At 34.0% G+C, this 16,019-nt stretch overlaps 1 protein-coding gene across 1 annotated transcript; it reads left to right on the top strand.

Annotated features, from left to right (window-relative positions):
• Window positions 1-7,046: 7,046 nt before the first annotated feature.
• Window positions 7,047-9,892, top strand: LOC105780439 (exocyst complex component EXO70E2). The gene is made up of 2 exons (XM_012604774.2): window positions 7,047-7,290; window positions 7,637-9,892. The coding sequence occupies exon 2, from the start codon at window positions 7,724-7,726 to the stop codon at window positions 9,683-9,685; it is 1,962 nt and encodes a 653-aa protein (XP_012460228.1). The 5' UTR covers window positions 7,047-7,290; window positions 7,637-7,723; the 3' UTR covers window positions 9,686-9,892.
• The last annotated feature ends 6,127 nt before the right edge of the window (window positions 9,893-16,019 follow it).

Raw genomic sequence — 16,019 nt, 5'->3', positions numbered from 1 at the left:
TTCTTTGTTTTCGATTTGAAGCCACTTGGGCGAAGGATGCCTTTTGTGAGGAGGAAGTGTAATGGCTTTGGATGGAGGTAGATGATGATGTTTTGACGCGTCTGTCTTTGGTGAGTCAGGGCTTGATGAGATGGGCACGTCTTTGACATGTTATTGAGAATGGAAGGTTAGTTCATATCCACTGAAGAATCGAAGAACTAAGCATGGACAATTTGACTAATGAGACGATTAAAGAGTTGATTATTTCTAAGATGAAACTAAATCTGGAGATTGATAAGGGTGAACAGTACTAGGAACAGCGAACGCGATTCAATTGGCTTCATAATAGCGATCGCACTACCACTTTTTTCCATTATTTTGCCACACACCGAAGTAGATTGAAAAGGCTTTTCAGGATAGAAACTTGGGAGGGTGCGTTTGTGAAAGGTGATGAGGAAATTTGTACAGTTGCGTTTCAGTATTTTTTTGAGTTGTTTTTTACTTGTGGAGGAACAAATCTAGACCATATTATGTAAGATATTCATCCAACTGTGATTAAGGGTATGAGTGCATTTTTATGTAAGCCTTTTACTAAGGAGGAGATTGTTAACACCCTCAACGATATGAGTCCGATCAAAGCACCTAGAGGGGATGGCATGTCGACTTTCTTTTTTCAAATGTATTGGTATATCATTGGTTTGGATGTCTGTCAATTCTGTTTGGATTTCTTGAATGGAGCAAGGTCTCTGTCTACTTTAAATCACACTAATATTGTCTTAATCTCGAAGAGGGACGGTCCCTTTAATATAACTTATTTTCATTCCATCAGTCTATGTAATGTGTTGTACAAGATTATTTCGAAGGCGATTGTGAACAAACTACAAATCATTATGCCTTATTGTATTGACGAAGTGCAGGATGTCTTTTTGATTGGTCGACTGATAACAGATAATGTGATTGTGGCTTTTGAAATGCTTCATTCTTTTCAATGACAACGAGGGTGTCATAAGGGTTCGTTTATTTTGAAACTTGATATGCGCAAAGCCTATGATTGGGTCGAGTGGAATTTTGTGAAGGCAATCATGACGAAATTGGGCTTTACTTTTGCTTAGTAGATCTCATAATGAGATGTGCACGGTCAGTTACTTATTCTGTAGCGGTTAATGGGTAAGCTTGTGGGCATGTGGTGTTGAATAGAAGGCTCTGACAAGGTGAACCATTAAGCCATCTTCTGTTCCTCTTTTGTAGCAAAGGTCTCTCTTCCTTACTGCGTATAGCAACTAAAAACAGTTTGGTGATAGGAATAAAAACATCTAAAGCTGGACCGGTGGTTTCCCACATACTTTTTGCAGATGATAGTTTGGTCTTTAGTGAGGTTAAAATTATAGATGCGAAAAACTCAGAGGGATTCTTCGGGAGTATGAGGTGTGCTTGGGTCAAATGATTAATTTTAACAAATTCTTTATCTATTTCAGTCTTAATGTGGATGAGGTGACTCAAAGGAGCATCATCTCGGCTTTAAGTGTACGCATGTCGACTGATTTAGAAAAGTATCTTGGGATGCCTGTTGTGGTTGGGAGACACAAGAGAAGGGTGTTTTAGCACATCAAGGAGAAAATTTAGGGACGAATTGATGGATGGTGTACATGATGTCTGTCGTAAGGGGAGAAAGAGGTTTTCATTAAAGGTATTTTACATGCGATCATTACTTACCCTATGTCCTTTTTTTTTATTTCCAGTGCCCTTTTGTAAGGACTTAGAGTCGATTATTACTAGATATTGGTGGTAGATATCTCATACAAAACGGGATATTCATTGGTGTTCTTGGGAGGTTTTATGCAATCTTAAGGAAGTGGGGGGTTTGGGTTTCCGTAATTTTGCTAAGTTTAATGTTACGCTACTTGTCAAACAAGGTTGGCGCCTTCTGTGTAATCTAGGGTCTCTTATGGCAAAATTTTTAAAATGCAAGTATTTTTCGCAAGCTAATTTTTTGCAGTCTGAGTTGGGAACTCGACCTTTGATGATGTGGAGGAGCATCTGAGTTGCTAAAGGCCTGGTATACAAAGGTTGCAGAGTTGGCTGGTGAGCGATGAGTGTTGTCACACCAATGGCATCTGATTCGTTGTCTGACCTCATAAGCATCATTTGATTTTTGTATGTCTTCACCCTCAAATGTGGGTTCATTTTGTTTTGAGTAAGTGTTATTCCTGATTGATAGAACCTCACTCTTGATGAAGGTATTTTCAAGCTCTGAAGGATTCCTGTATGATTAAAATGTCTAGGATTAAGTCATTTAGCAAAAGTGACAATGAAGTAGAATAAGGGAAAAAGGAAAAAGAAAAGGAAATCTGAAATGAAGAATGAAAAAGGGCAAGAGGATTCAAAGGATGAAAGTGAGAGTTTTGGCTAAGTAAGTAAGGATATTAGCAGAAGTGTTTAGCATGTCTCTTTTTATAGAAAAGGATCAGCCTTGCGTGGAAGCTAGTTTAGCGAAGACCATTCAACTTCCTCATATAAGATAATGATAGCTGATGTAAGAAATAAGTGTTGAAACAACAGATTGAATGTGAGTAGTCATGAATGATAAGTTAAGTTTAGGAAACTGTTCCAATTCTCCAACACGAGTTTGATAGTTGTCTAGGGAAATCGTGTGAGATTTGCATTAAAGTGTTTGGCAACCAAATTTTATTTTTGTCCTCAAAAGCAAATAACTGGCGATTTTCAAAGAGATTTTCGAGGGATATACCAATAAAGGAGAGGCCTTGGAAACCTAATAAAAAGGTTAAATTGTTTCTGATGAGTGGTGGTTGTAAACAACCATCTTGCTAAGGCAATAGAACTTTAAGAAAGATGAGAAATTTTGAGGACGAACTTTTCTAAGTGGGGGAGAGTTTTAACATCTCACTCGGTGAAGCCCTAGTATTTGGGTATTATTTTAAAAATAAAAATTTTGGAATGAGTTCTAAATAAGTAAAGTGATGGATTCATTTAAGAAATAGAAGTTCACAAGTACGCCCTTGGGAAAAGTCCTAAAAGTTTGAAATATAGTCCAAAAGAATAAAACTTAAAAGGACGGTTTTAAGTTGTCCAACGTTAGGATTGGATTAAGCATAAGTTTCTTTCCGAGCTTGTTTTAACGCATTAGTCTAGTGTATTATGGAGGAGCGAAACTTATGGCTAAGTTAAGTATGAAGATTCGAAGAATAATGATAAGAGTGTATAAGTATCTGAATTTGACGTATAGTTATATAGAAAAACGACAGGTGAAGAAGTGTTCGCCCAAAAAGGCCCATTTTAGCATATAGAATAGGCAAACCAAGAATGTTCTATTTATACGGCCCTCTGTAATAGGAACATTTAATGAGCCATAATGAGGTATATTTGACTAAATGGTAGTAGTCGCCCAAATGCATATTTGGCGTATAAAATGGACGAGCTCTGATATGGAAATAAGTAGACAATGATTCCTAGTCAAGTTAGAATGGTAAGTGAAACGAAATTGATGGTTGCGAAAAATGATGGTTATGAGGTATGAGGCCACGCCAGAAGGCACAATACCTCCAGTGACCAATATGGTCTTGTACCAATTAATCTGTGAGGAAAATTGGTTAGGAACTAACCAAACGTGAACCGGAAGAGTCAAAGGCTGAAAAAGTATCAGGTAAGCTCCTTAGACGTGGCAGATTTTGATCCACTCAGTCTTGACGTGACTTCACCAAGTTCTCATAAAGACTTGAGTTAAGTTAAAAGGGGTTTATCATTAGTTATGTACACGTTATATTAGAAAATTTAATTATGAAATTTGAGTCGTTGATTATGTAATTAAATTGGAAATTGGAAATTTGTTAAGTCTTTCATTTCAGTGTAGCATCCGGTACCCGAACCCGACGATCATGTCAAGAAAATAGGTGTTACACAACCATTCTTACACCCAATTATAATTCTAATACAACAAAAGTGTATAATTGAGTTGAAGGATGGTGATTGTTTGACATAACCTGTTGAAAGTGCAAGATGGTTAAAGATAAATTGAACATAAAAAACTAAAAATTTGTGGAAGAACTTTTAGCACTCTCAATTTTTTTTTTGCGAGGCTCAAAAATATTTAGAGCAAAGATAAAATCAATTTGTATAGGCTCAAAAAAATAGCTATCGTTTTGCACTATTATGTCATCCTCAACCACTTCCTTCATGACTTAATATTCTATTTTATTTTTAAATTTACAGAAAACCTCAAGAATTTCCTCCTCTTCTTCCTTGGGTTTGGCAAATCTTTTTGGGAAAAGAAGTTTTCTCATAAATGACTTTGGTTCTTTGGTGTTAGGCTAACCATTTTATTCTTTGGGAGCAACCATCTCTTTTTCAACTTCTTTTTTCTTGAGAATCCAATCTACTCACTGTAGTTACTATTTGACTAACCTGCCTCTCTAGGTTCTGAGTGCTCGCTCTCATCTCTTGTTGAAATTGTTGAATGCTCGCCCTTGTCTCCTATTCAAATTTTTTTGTGTTAGTAATAAGTGATTTAACAGTTTTTTCAACAAGCATACTTGAATTAGAAGAAGATGATTGAGGGGGAGTAGATGGCATTTGTAGCCAAAATCCAAATAATCTATCAACCTATGATTGTAAAAATTGACATAAGGATCATATTGTCATTGTGGCCAACCAGAAAATCCTCAAATTGCATTGTCACACTCATAGGAATTTTCTTGGAATGTGGGACACGTATCAATGTAGTAACTGTAAATCACATAAATCCCACAAGCCTTCACTTATTGAGAATTCCTATAGTCAATTGTCAAATAAGAAAAGTTAGTTTAGAAATTCGATTATCAAGAGAAGAAACATTTACCTCATTTATTCTTCTCGTGGTGTCCTATTTGAAGCTAAACTGTTGTGAATATGAAACCATAACCAAGGGTTAAGGATGTTAAAAGGAAATAAAATTATTGATACCAGTCCTTGACAACAACTTCAAGATTTGTATGGTTGTTAAGAAATGTCACATCCATAAAGACGGGTGATAATCTTATTTCTTTAATAAAACAAGTAAAATAAAAAACAAAAAGGGGTTTTGAAATTAAAAACTAAAATTATAATTAAAACTATCAAAAAAAATATCGCAATTTGAATTTAAGAAAAACTAATATGATGAAGTTCTAATTAAAGATAAAATCTTAGTTTTGATCATCGATGCAGAGATAATTTCAATGTTCTTTAATAAATTAGTTATAGTTATCGATGTCACACCTAGCAACCAATCTCTCATTACCTTGTCGATAACCAAGAGAAGCTCGTTGAAATTATTCTCCTTATCAATAAATAACCCGATAATTTCACACTTAAGATTTAGCTTACCGATAGTATTAAGGACGAGATAGATCTAATTCTAATCAACAAACACACAAAAGTGAGGTTTATTTATATTAGATCACATGCCCATATAACATGATTGCATACGTAGCTTATATCCAATCGTGATATTCGTCACAAACATTACAATCAATTAAACAATTACGAATTTAACTATTTTAATTGACAAGACAAATATTCTAAGCAATCAAATACGGTACCAATATTCAATAAAATTGAATATTTGTAATTAAAACAAAATATAAGTAAAGATTAAAGAACAAAGAAAAGATAAAGTGCAATTTGACCTCTCCAACTTTTAGAATCAAACTTTGAAGTTCCTTTGACTAGAAAAAGAGTTTAACAATCCAAAAGGTAAAGAAAATACAAAAGCAAAAAAATACTAAGAGCGGTTATGTCTAGGTATAATATGACTACTAACTTAATAATGTCTATTTATAGAGAGAAATATCATTAATCAAACAAAGCAAAAATTTTGTAGATTTCTTGATAGACTTTCACGTCAAACTTTCAAACCATTTTGAGACACCTTCCTACTAACTTTGGTTAGAGCTTTCAATTCCCTTAGAAACTATATTTTATGGGTCCAAAACGAAGTTTTGCATGTTGAAAGTCTAAACTACAAAACTTGCTAAAAATAAGCTTTTGAGTCCACTTTTCTCCAAGTGTTTCCCTAAATTCATACTAAATATAATTAAAAACTTAAGAGGAGAAACATCACAAATAAATTAGAATGTATGCACTTTTCAGTATATTCTAATTTTCAAGTTGATTTTAGTTTGTTATCTAGTAATTCTACTATACCCATAATTGTTTTTGTAAACTCGTAGATAAACTAGAAGGGACAAGACATATATAAATACAAAGAGTTTAAAATTTGATGATTTGAAGGAAAAGGAAGGAGTCAACCCAAATGGATTTGGACAAAACTATCTTAGGTCAAATTACAAAAATCTAAACAATATCATTCACATAACCTAATGTAATGGATAGATTTGAAGTCTGACCTTTTGTTTTTGTGCTTATTATTGCATCCTTGGTTACAAGTATTTTAATCTAAAATACCAGATATTATTCCTTAAAAAATCCATATACTTCAAATGCACGTAGGAAGTCTATTCTAAAAGGGTTAATTGCTGATTTGCCCTCAACCATATTTCATTCCTTGATTTTTTTTTTCAATTTGGTTTATATATATATATGCTTTAAACATTAAAATATTATATAATAATAGATATTTTACTATTAATTATTAATGTTTATCCCGGTTTTCAATTATAAATTTGAGTTTATTCGGATTTTGTATTGCACTCAAATCATTATGGGCTCAAGCTTTGTTGGACTTAAATTTAACTAATCTCGAATTTTATTAAGCTTAAATTTTTCGAATTTGAATCATTATAAGATCACTCGGATCCTTACGAGTTCATATCAACTTGACGGATCCTTACGTGCTCATATTGACTTGAGCAAAATTTCAAACTCAGTATTCAGCTCTAAGCAATAGAACCCAATAATAATTATGATTTCTTGAAGGTTTAAAAGAAAGCATTAGAAACGTAAAAAGAAAAAGAAAAGATGTGGACAAATTAAAGCCAAAATACTTGCAATTAGAAAAAGACATTTTAGCTATTTTTTTAGGTAAAGTCATGCAAACCATATAATGGTATGAGTTTGTTGTAAAAAAATACCTCAAGGTGGGTTGTAGATGCTATTATAGAAATTTTAATATACGCACATTGACATTAGATAATTGTTTTTCTGTTTTTTCTTCCATTTCTTCTGCCAAGACAAAACTAGTCAAAGCCACGAACTTGGCAAAGACTTGAAAAAGTTGAAATTTCTCAGAGGGAAGAGAGATTTGTTTAGCTTACAAACTTGGAACTAAAAAGCTTCAACTTTCTAAACCGAATCTACCACGAAGCTCCCAATTTTAAGGTCAGTTCTCTGCTTTTGATGTTCTTCCTTTGTACTTTCCGTACACTCAAAAACATTTCTTTCATCTTTTTTTGCTTTCTTGTGCTACAAAAGGAGCTTTCCTTTTTGTATTAATTTCATTAAATATCCGCAGGTGCTTTTTGTTTTGAAGTTGGTTGATTGATATAAGTTTAGTTTGCAAATGATTTGAATCTTTAAAAAAAAATTTGGGTTCTTTAGATTTTAGCTTGATTTGATGTATTTTTGTTCTTCTTTCTGATTATTATGTCCTTTCATCTGTTGGGTTCTTTTAAAAGCTTCCATTTTTATCAATTTGTTGATTCAATAGCTTGAAATTGTGATCCAGGCCGGTGTTACTGTTGGATTTTCAATCAGATTGTGGGGCTTTAAGCAGTTTATGTGAGCTTTGTTTGAGTTTGTTGTGGTTTTGATTATGGCAATGGGGGATTATGAATCTACGGCTACATCATTAGAAGGAGAGGAAAATTTAATTGCTGCGGCGGAGCATATAGTGAAAGCGTTGGGTTCTAATAAGAACTTTACAAAAGATGTCAAGAAAATATTGGCAGATCTTGGTAGCCAGTTATCTACAATGGCTACAATTGAGGATAACATGGTTGAGGGTAAGAAAAGTGGGATTGAAGAGCAGTTGAGTGTTGTTGAGGAGAAGATTATGAGTTGGGAATCAGATGATTCTATGATATGGGATTCGGGTCTGGATGAAGTTGCCGAATATCTGAATGCTGTTGACGGAGCTCGGAAGTTGACGGAGAGATTGGAGAATCAGTGCTTGAGTAGCCAAGAAGAGAAAGATTTGTTATGCAGGGCTCATGATGTTCTTCAGATGGCAATGCAGAGGCTTGAGGATGAGTTCAAACATGTACTTGTTCACCATAGGCAACCCTTTGAGCCAGAGCCCATTTCGTTCCGTTCGAGTGAGGATGATGCTGTTGAAGAGGGCTCGATAGTTTCTTTTGGTGATGAGTCTGTTGAGGAGTCTACCCTCAGAGATAGCATCAGTAGGAACTCAGAGGAGTTTATCGTTGATTTGGTTCATCCAGATGTGATTTCTGATCTCAAATGCATTGCCAATTTGATGTTCAGTTCGAATTATGACCACGAATGTCGCCAGGCATATATCCTTGTTCGAAAGGATGCGTTGGAGGAGTGTCTCTTCAACCTTGAAATCGAGAAATTGAGCATCGAAGACGTGCTCAAGATGGAGTGGGGAACCTTGAATTCCAAAATCAAGAGATGGGTTAGAGCTATGAAGGTCTTTGTTCGGCCCTATCTTGTGAGCGAGAAGTGGCTCTGTGACCAGACTTTTGCAGAGCTTGGATCATCCAATTTGGTATGTTTTGTTGAGGCAGCAAAGGCTCCAATGCTACAGCTTCTGAACTTTGCCGAGGCCATCTCAATTGGCTCTCATCAACCAGAAAGGCTAGTTCGAATTCTAGACATGTATGAGGTGCTTGCAGATCTTCTTCTGGACATTAATGCATTGTTTTCGGATGAGGTTGGTTCTTCTATAAGAATCGAGTATCAAGAGGTTTTGAAGAGATTGGCTGATACTGTAAGGGTTACGTTTCTTGAATTTGAGAATGCCATTGCGACAAATGCGTCAATAAGCCCTTTTGCAGGAGGGGGAGTTCACCATTTGACCAAATACGTTATGAATTACATCCGGCTTCTTGCAGATTATAATGAGACCCTAAATTTACTCCTCAAGAACCATGATGGAGCCGCTGCTACCTCACTCTCCCCCGATACGAGTCCAGCTACAGGGGAGGAAAGCATAACTAAAGATTTCTCTGACAGTTGTTCTCCAATGGCACTCCATCTCCAGTCACTCACTTCTGTTCTAGAAGCCAACCTAGACGAGAAATCAAAATTATATAGGGATGCTTCCTTGCAACACTTCTTTTTGATGAACAATATATATTACATGGCTCAAAAGGTTAAGAATTCCGAACTTAGGCTTATATTCGAAGATAAGTGGATTCGAAAACACAACTGGAAATTCCAACAACATGCGATGAGCTATGAGAGAGCTACTTGGAGTTCAATTCTCTCTTTACTGAAGGACGACAGCAATTCCAGCTCTGGTTCTACCTCAAGGACAGTTCTCAGGGAGAGATTGCGGAGTTTTTATGTTGCTTTCGACGAGGTCTATAAAACGCAGACGGCATGGATCATCACAGATGTTCAGCTCCGGGAAGATTTACGAATTTCAACGTCCCTGAAAGTAATCCAAGCTTATCGAACATTCGTGGGAAGACAAATGCAGCACATCGGCGAGAAACACATTAGGTACAATGCTGAAGAGCTACAGGATTACTTGTTAGACTTGTTTGAGGGATCCCAAAAATCATTGCATAATCCCAATAGGAGATGATTCTATGATATAATAAAGTAGATAAATACAGGTTTTGTATTTTCTTTTTCAGTTTGATCAAATAAACAGGTGGATTAAAGCAATTCTGTATGTCCTGGCTAGGTTTCCGATCGAAAAGAAACCGATTGTAATCCCATTCTTGTAACTAGATTTAGATCAATGTCAATTTGGCTTGGGTTTGCACATTGTGCTGCTCATTAATTTTTAGATGACAAAATGGCAAGTCATTGTCTTTGGGCCAAATTCAAAGCTGTTCAACAATTACAAGATCAACTTGCTGGGGGGCTCATACCTGTCAGCCAACTTGGGTTCGAAGCATTTATATCATAAAGTTTTTGGCTAGGAATTCAGCAAGGACCATACATTTATGATACATGAATATAAGACTTGTGACGCAAGTGAATGCCTAACAATAAAGAACCTGATAACAGGAAAAGTCCTAGACTATGTCAACTTGAAATGTCCTGTTGAGATAAATGAATTCAGCTAAGAGACTCTGAATTTAGACGAAGCCTTGTTGGTTTTCTTTCTTAAAGATGCTGAGGCTAAAGACCAAATAAGTTAGCTCAGAAAATTCTCCTGTGTATGGTTGAATTTTTCAAGGAAATGTACCATGGTACTCACAATTCACAAACATATGCTTTGGTATATGACTAGTAGTAGCATGCTGGGTCAACAACATTGTGTTTAGGTGGATAACTCAGTGGTGATTCAACAATAACTAGAATTTTCAATTCAACTTTGCACTGGCAAGCATTTGTATCATATTGATGAATGAAAATTTACCTATTCTGTTTTTTAAAAGTTAAAATGCAGCACAAACATTTATGTCCAAGGACTGGTTCTTTTTCTTGACATTTGGAAGAGTGTTGAGGTTCCCAAGTTGACATGTGGTGTTCATTCAGGAGAGAAATGCCTTTTTGTAGCTGTTGTTTTACAGATGTTTTTGTGGGTAAGAACAAAAGAAATCAAACACACAAAATTCTCATGTATGTAAATCAATGGGATCCATTTTTCTCTTAGCAAAAAAAGTGGTTGAATTTGTCAACACAATTCACTAACCATACAGATTATCATCCTCTAAACTATTCATAATCTACTACACCCCTCAACCTATAACTTGTAAGATCGGATGAGTTTTTACTATTTTATTTTTTTATTATAATATTTCTATTTCTTTTTAAGTTTTTTCTTCTATATTAATTAATAATTTTATTCAAAAACATATTCTTCTCTAATTCTTATTAATATAATTAAACTTCCGAACTTGAATTTGAAATCAACATTCAAATTTTAGTAAATTTACATTTTGGTCACTCAATTTTAAAAAGTTACAAATTGATTATTAAGCTATTTGTAAGTTATCATTTAAGTAACTGGGCTGTTAACTTTCTAATGATGTTTAATGGTCGTTAACTCACTATTCATCATCATAAGGGAAACAACACCCAAGGTCACTCAACTATTAGTAAGTTTACACATTGACCACTCAATTTCAAAAAAAATTACAAGTTGGTCACTAAACTATTTTAATGTTTAGGGTTTTAAGGACCTCCTTCACAGTTGTGTTTCGGTAATCTTGTCACCATCTGACCTCCTCCTCCACAAAGAAGCACACACTAAACCAAAGTTTTTTCCCTCTTTTAATTTTATGGTTTAATTTTCTTTGAAATGGCCTAAAACTTCGTTGCTTTAAACTCAGACCTAATAGAGGTGTTCTCCAATCTTTCTCCATTGGTTGGATGGTCGCCTAACTTTAATATGTTCCTCTTCTTAGGACATTTGGATTGAGCCCCTATTGTTTGGAGCTCTCCAATTAACTTTTGATTGAATTTGGTGTGTTTGAGTCTCCATATATATATATATATATATATATATATATATTCTTTTTCTCTGATTTTATTCTTTCCTTTTGCTTATGTAGGTCAAGTTTGAGGATTGCTGAAATAAGAGGCATTTTTTTCTTTTTTATTTGCTTTTTTGGTATTTTTGTTTGTTTTGATTATGATTGTGGTGATATTTTGTTAATAATTTGGGGTAAGAGTGTATGAATACTTTAATTGTGAATTTTATTGAGTTATGGTTTTGGCCAAAGGAAAATTGGTAGGTGGGTTAATAATGAAGGATTGCTAAGTCAGTTTGGTTATAGATGGGGCATGGGGTTGACAGTAGACTTGTCTAAGGGCTGGGTAGCTCGCTTGCCCAATAGGCTCGGCTCGACTTGGGCTGGACTTGGATAATGATTTTGTACTTCAGCCCGATCTGACCCGAATTCAATTCAAATAATAAAAATATTTTTTAATTTAATTATAAAATATATAAAACATTAATTAAATATATATTTAATTTTTTTATTTTTTAGCAATAAATGAGTTTTTTGGGTGGGTCAGGCCAACCCGAAAACGGGTTTGGGCATGTAAATGTTTTTGGAACCTGGCCTCGGCTCGACCTATGGACAACTCCAGTTAACACTGGACTTATTAGGGTTTAGGGCTTGAGTTATTGGTATTGTTTGAATTGTTAAGTTAGGAAATAATGGTGCAAAGATTGAGTGAACAAGGTATAAACATATAAACTTACTAATAATTCAACATCCAGCTTGTAACTTTTTGAAATTGAGTGACTAAATTGTAAAATTACTAATAGTTTAGTGGAAGAATTGCAGATTTACCTGTATAGCCCAATATTTTGCCCAAACCCAAATAACCCAAACCTAACCTAAAACAGACCCAGACCCAACTAGCCTAGCCCAATACACCACAGCCCAAATCAGAAAACAAAAAGCCCAATAGGCCCAAATCTAACCCTAGCCCAGAAACCCAAATCAAAAACAAAAAATTAAAATTGGCGCACCTAGGGTCTTTTCTGCCCTGCTGGTCGCCTCCCTAGTGCCACCGCCATTGTCCCATCACCTACCTTCCACCGCCCACTTGCACCTGCAAAATCAAAGAAGAAAAGACAAGAAACAGTAGCAAAGATTGGCTATAAAAGCCAACGAAAAATGTATTTTGGGGGGCTTTTTTTTTCTCTTTTTTTTCTTTTTTCCGATTGTTGTATCAAAAAAACCATATCAGCAAGAAATAAAAAATCAAGCTGTTAGGTGATTTCTTTTTTTTTTATTCGATTTCAATCTTTTTTTTTGTTGTTTTTATTTTTTATTTCTTGTTTCTTAAACGAAAATAAAAAGAGAAAAGGAAAAAGGGAAACTCACCGGAGAGAAGGCTTCGGGCGCCTCTATGACGCTTCATCGGCCGTCAGGGTGGTGGCGGTGCGGCGAGTAGCGCGGCGGAGGCCAAGGAACCCTACATGGCCGGACCTTTTTTGAGAGAAAAGGGGTTCCCCTTTTTGTTTTTTTTAGGAAAACGGCTGAAATGATTTTGGAGAAAAAATTTGGGTTTAAATAACCCCATAAAACGGCGCCATTTGAGCTTAGGGTTCAGAGACCGCGCGGTGACCCGACCTTGGGGGAGGATCCGCGTGTTTTCTTCGAATGGATTATTTGCGTGCGCAGTCCCTCTGGCTTTGAAACGCGTTGCAATTTGGCCCTTTTTGCTATTTTCTTTTATTCTTTAAGTTGGCCACAAAGTTTTATTTTTCTCTCAATTCGGTCCATTGCAGCGTAGCGTTTTGGGACTTTGGTTTATTTACAATTTTGGTCCCCCTCTTTCGGCGCGTGTTGCACTTTAGTCCTTTTCGTTCTTTTATTTAGAATTTGCCCTATACTTTCATTTTTTATTTCGATTTAGTCCTTTTTTAGTAATTATTATTATTATTATTATTATTATTATTATTTCTATTATTATATTATATTATTTATCATATTATTATACGATAGTTTAAATATACACACATGTATAATATCATTATTTCTTTTTTTAAAAGACTTATTTAATATATATAAATACCTTTTATATGTATATCTATATATCTTTTTCTTTTTTCTCACGAATATATGTATACATATTTATATTTTTTTGTACGGTTTTTATATATATATATTTATCTTTTTTATATAACTCACATGTACATTTTTTATATATTTTTTTAGATATGATATTTAAACGTATTTAGCATCTTATTTATGTGTTATGGTTCATTATTTCGCATGCTATCGATCTATACTTTTCTTTATTTTATTTTAGTTATTATTGCCTGTATTATTATTGCCATGCATATCAACAATGTAATTAGTTTTCACATTCTTTACTACGACTTTGTGTTTTATTTTACTCGATATAACAAAATTTGTTTTTAAAAAAATGGCATTTCATGTTTAGATTCGAGAAGATCGTACCCTAACTTACTGGGTTTCAATTTTCACGATAAATCTAAATACACAAATCTTTTCAAACTCAAGTTTAAACGATATCGGGAATAAAAAAAAGATTGTGTCTTAACTTACTGGTCGTGATCCCTTTTTTAATCTAAGATAGTTAAATATCTTTTAAATAAGTATTTTTCATTCGCGTATCGGGAATTCAAGACATTGTGTCTTAACTTACTGATATGATTCTCTTTCTCGAATAACGTGAAATATGCCCCTTTTCCTGAAAATTTTCAACATTTTAATACAATGATCGTATTTTTAAAATTCTTCAAAGTTCTCAATTTTCGACATTAAGACATTAAGTAATCAACTAGGTACCAATTTTGGGCGTATCGAGGGTGCTAATCCTTCCTCGTGCGTAACCGACTCCCGAACCCGTTTTTCTGAATTTCGTGGACCAAACTTGTTGTTTTAATAAAATCAAACCGTTTATTAAAAATAATCACTTTTCGAGGTGATCCAATCACACCTCATAAAAAAGGATTGGTAGCGACTCCCGTTTCATTTTTCAAAACCCAAGTCGACCCCGTTTTTTCACAAAAAAAATGGTGTCAACATTACCTATCTCTACATCTGGTGTTTGTTAACAACTTAACGAGCCAATAATCAACTTACAACTTTCCAATAGTTTAATGACCAATTTATTATATGTTAACTATAAAAATGTTTCTTCATGAACAAGAAAATTGTCATTATTTCTTTAAAAAATCATAATTTATGTGAAATAGTTTGTCATGATAACTCACATAATTGTTTTTCTTTTTCCTGGATAATTAATGTGCATAATTTCCATGCCTCCAATAATTTGTCAACTTTTGACCTCAACTAATAAAAAATATTTTGTAAATTAGAGTGATGTGATCTATATAACTTCCCACCCACTTCTAAATTAAATAAATAATTCCTTGGTGTTAATTTTGTAAATCAAAAGTTGAAATGATGATTCAGCAATATAAATAAATAAAAGTTATATCAATATTAATAGGAGCGAAGTCGAAAAAAATTTAGTGGTGGAAATTAAATTATTTATATCTTCATAATTTTTAAAAGATTAAATTAAATTTTTATCATTTTTAAAGGATAAAGTACAATTTTACTTTTATTAATTTAAAAATTTTAAAAATTTAAAAGATCAAAATAACAAAATTTCCATTTTAAGGGCCCGAACCCCTGCCAACACCCCAAAATCAGGCTGTGAATACTATATAGTATCATGCCTAATATTTTTAACATTATCATGGATGTTCCTCATATTTAGGATATTTTACCAAAATAGTTTTAAAAAATATTATATTTACAAAAATAACCCAAATTTAAAAACAATCACCAAAATAACCTGAAATGAACAGTGAAATTCAGTTGTGGCCTGTCAATGGCCGGAATCATCTCGTATTTTGCACCCAGGATTGCCTGATAATTGTGTCAAACTTAAAAAAATATATTTTTTTGGGTTTTGGCCTGTCAATGGCCGGAACCCGTGTATTTTTTTAAAAATTGTATAATACTGATATACAAAAAAGAAGAAAAAAAATTTTGGGTGTTGGCCTGTCAATGGTCGACACCCCTGTACAGGAAAAAAAATTCCAATTTTGGTCTCATCAATGGCCGCACTGAGTCTGAAAAAAAAAAAAATTTTGGGTCTTGGCTCACAATGGCCGCACCCAGAGATGAAAAAAGGAAAAAAAATTTTAGGTGCTGACCTGTCAATGGGGTGCACCCAGTACAATAAAAAAAATTCGAGTTTTGGTCTGTCAATGGCCTGCACCAGAGTACGAAAAAAAGTAAAAAAAAAATTTGTTTGGGGTGCTACCCTGTCAATGGCTGGCACCACCTTTTTGGGTGGAAATTTTTTTACTTTTTCGTCAATAATAGCAGTATCGATATCTGGAAAAAGTAAAAAAAAAATATATCTATAAATTTAATATAGTTGTTTAGGATTTAAGGTTTTATTTTTATATTTTTGTGTAATAATTTTTTTGAACGTTTGTATTTTTAAATTATCAAGTA

The sequence above is a fragment of the Gossypium raimondii genome, chromosome 4 (assembly GCF_025698545.1).
Source record: "Gossypium raimondii isolate GPD5lz chromosome 4, ASM2569854v1, whole genome shotgun sequence".
Classification (NCBI taxonomy): domain Eukaryota; kingdom Viridiplantae; phylum Streptophyta; class Magnoliopsida; order Malvales; family Malvaceae; genus Gossypium; species Gossypium raimondii.
This window is presented reverse-complemented; position numbering and strand designations above follow the sequence as displayed.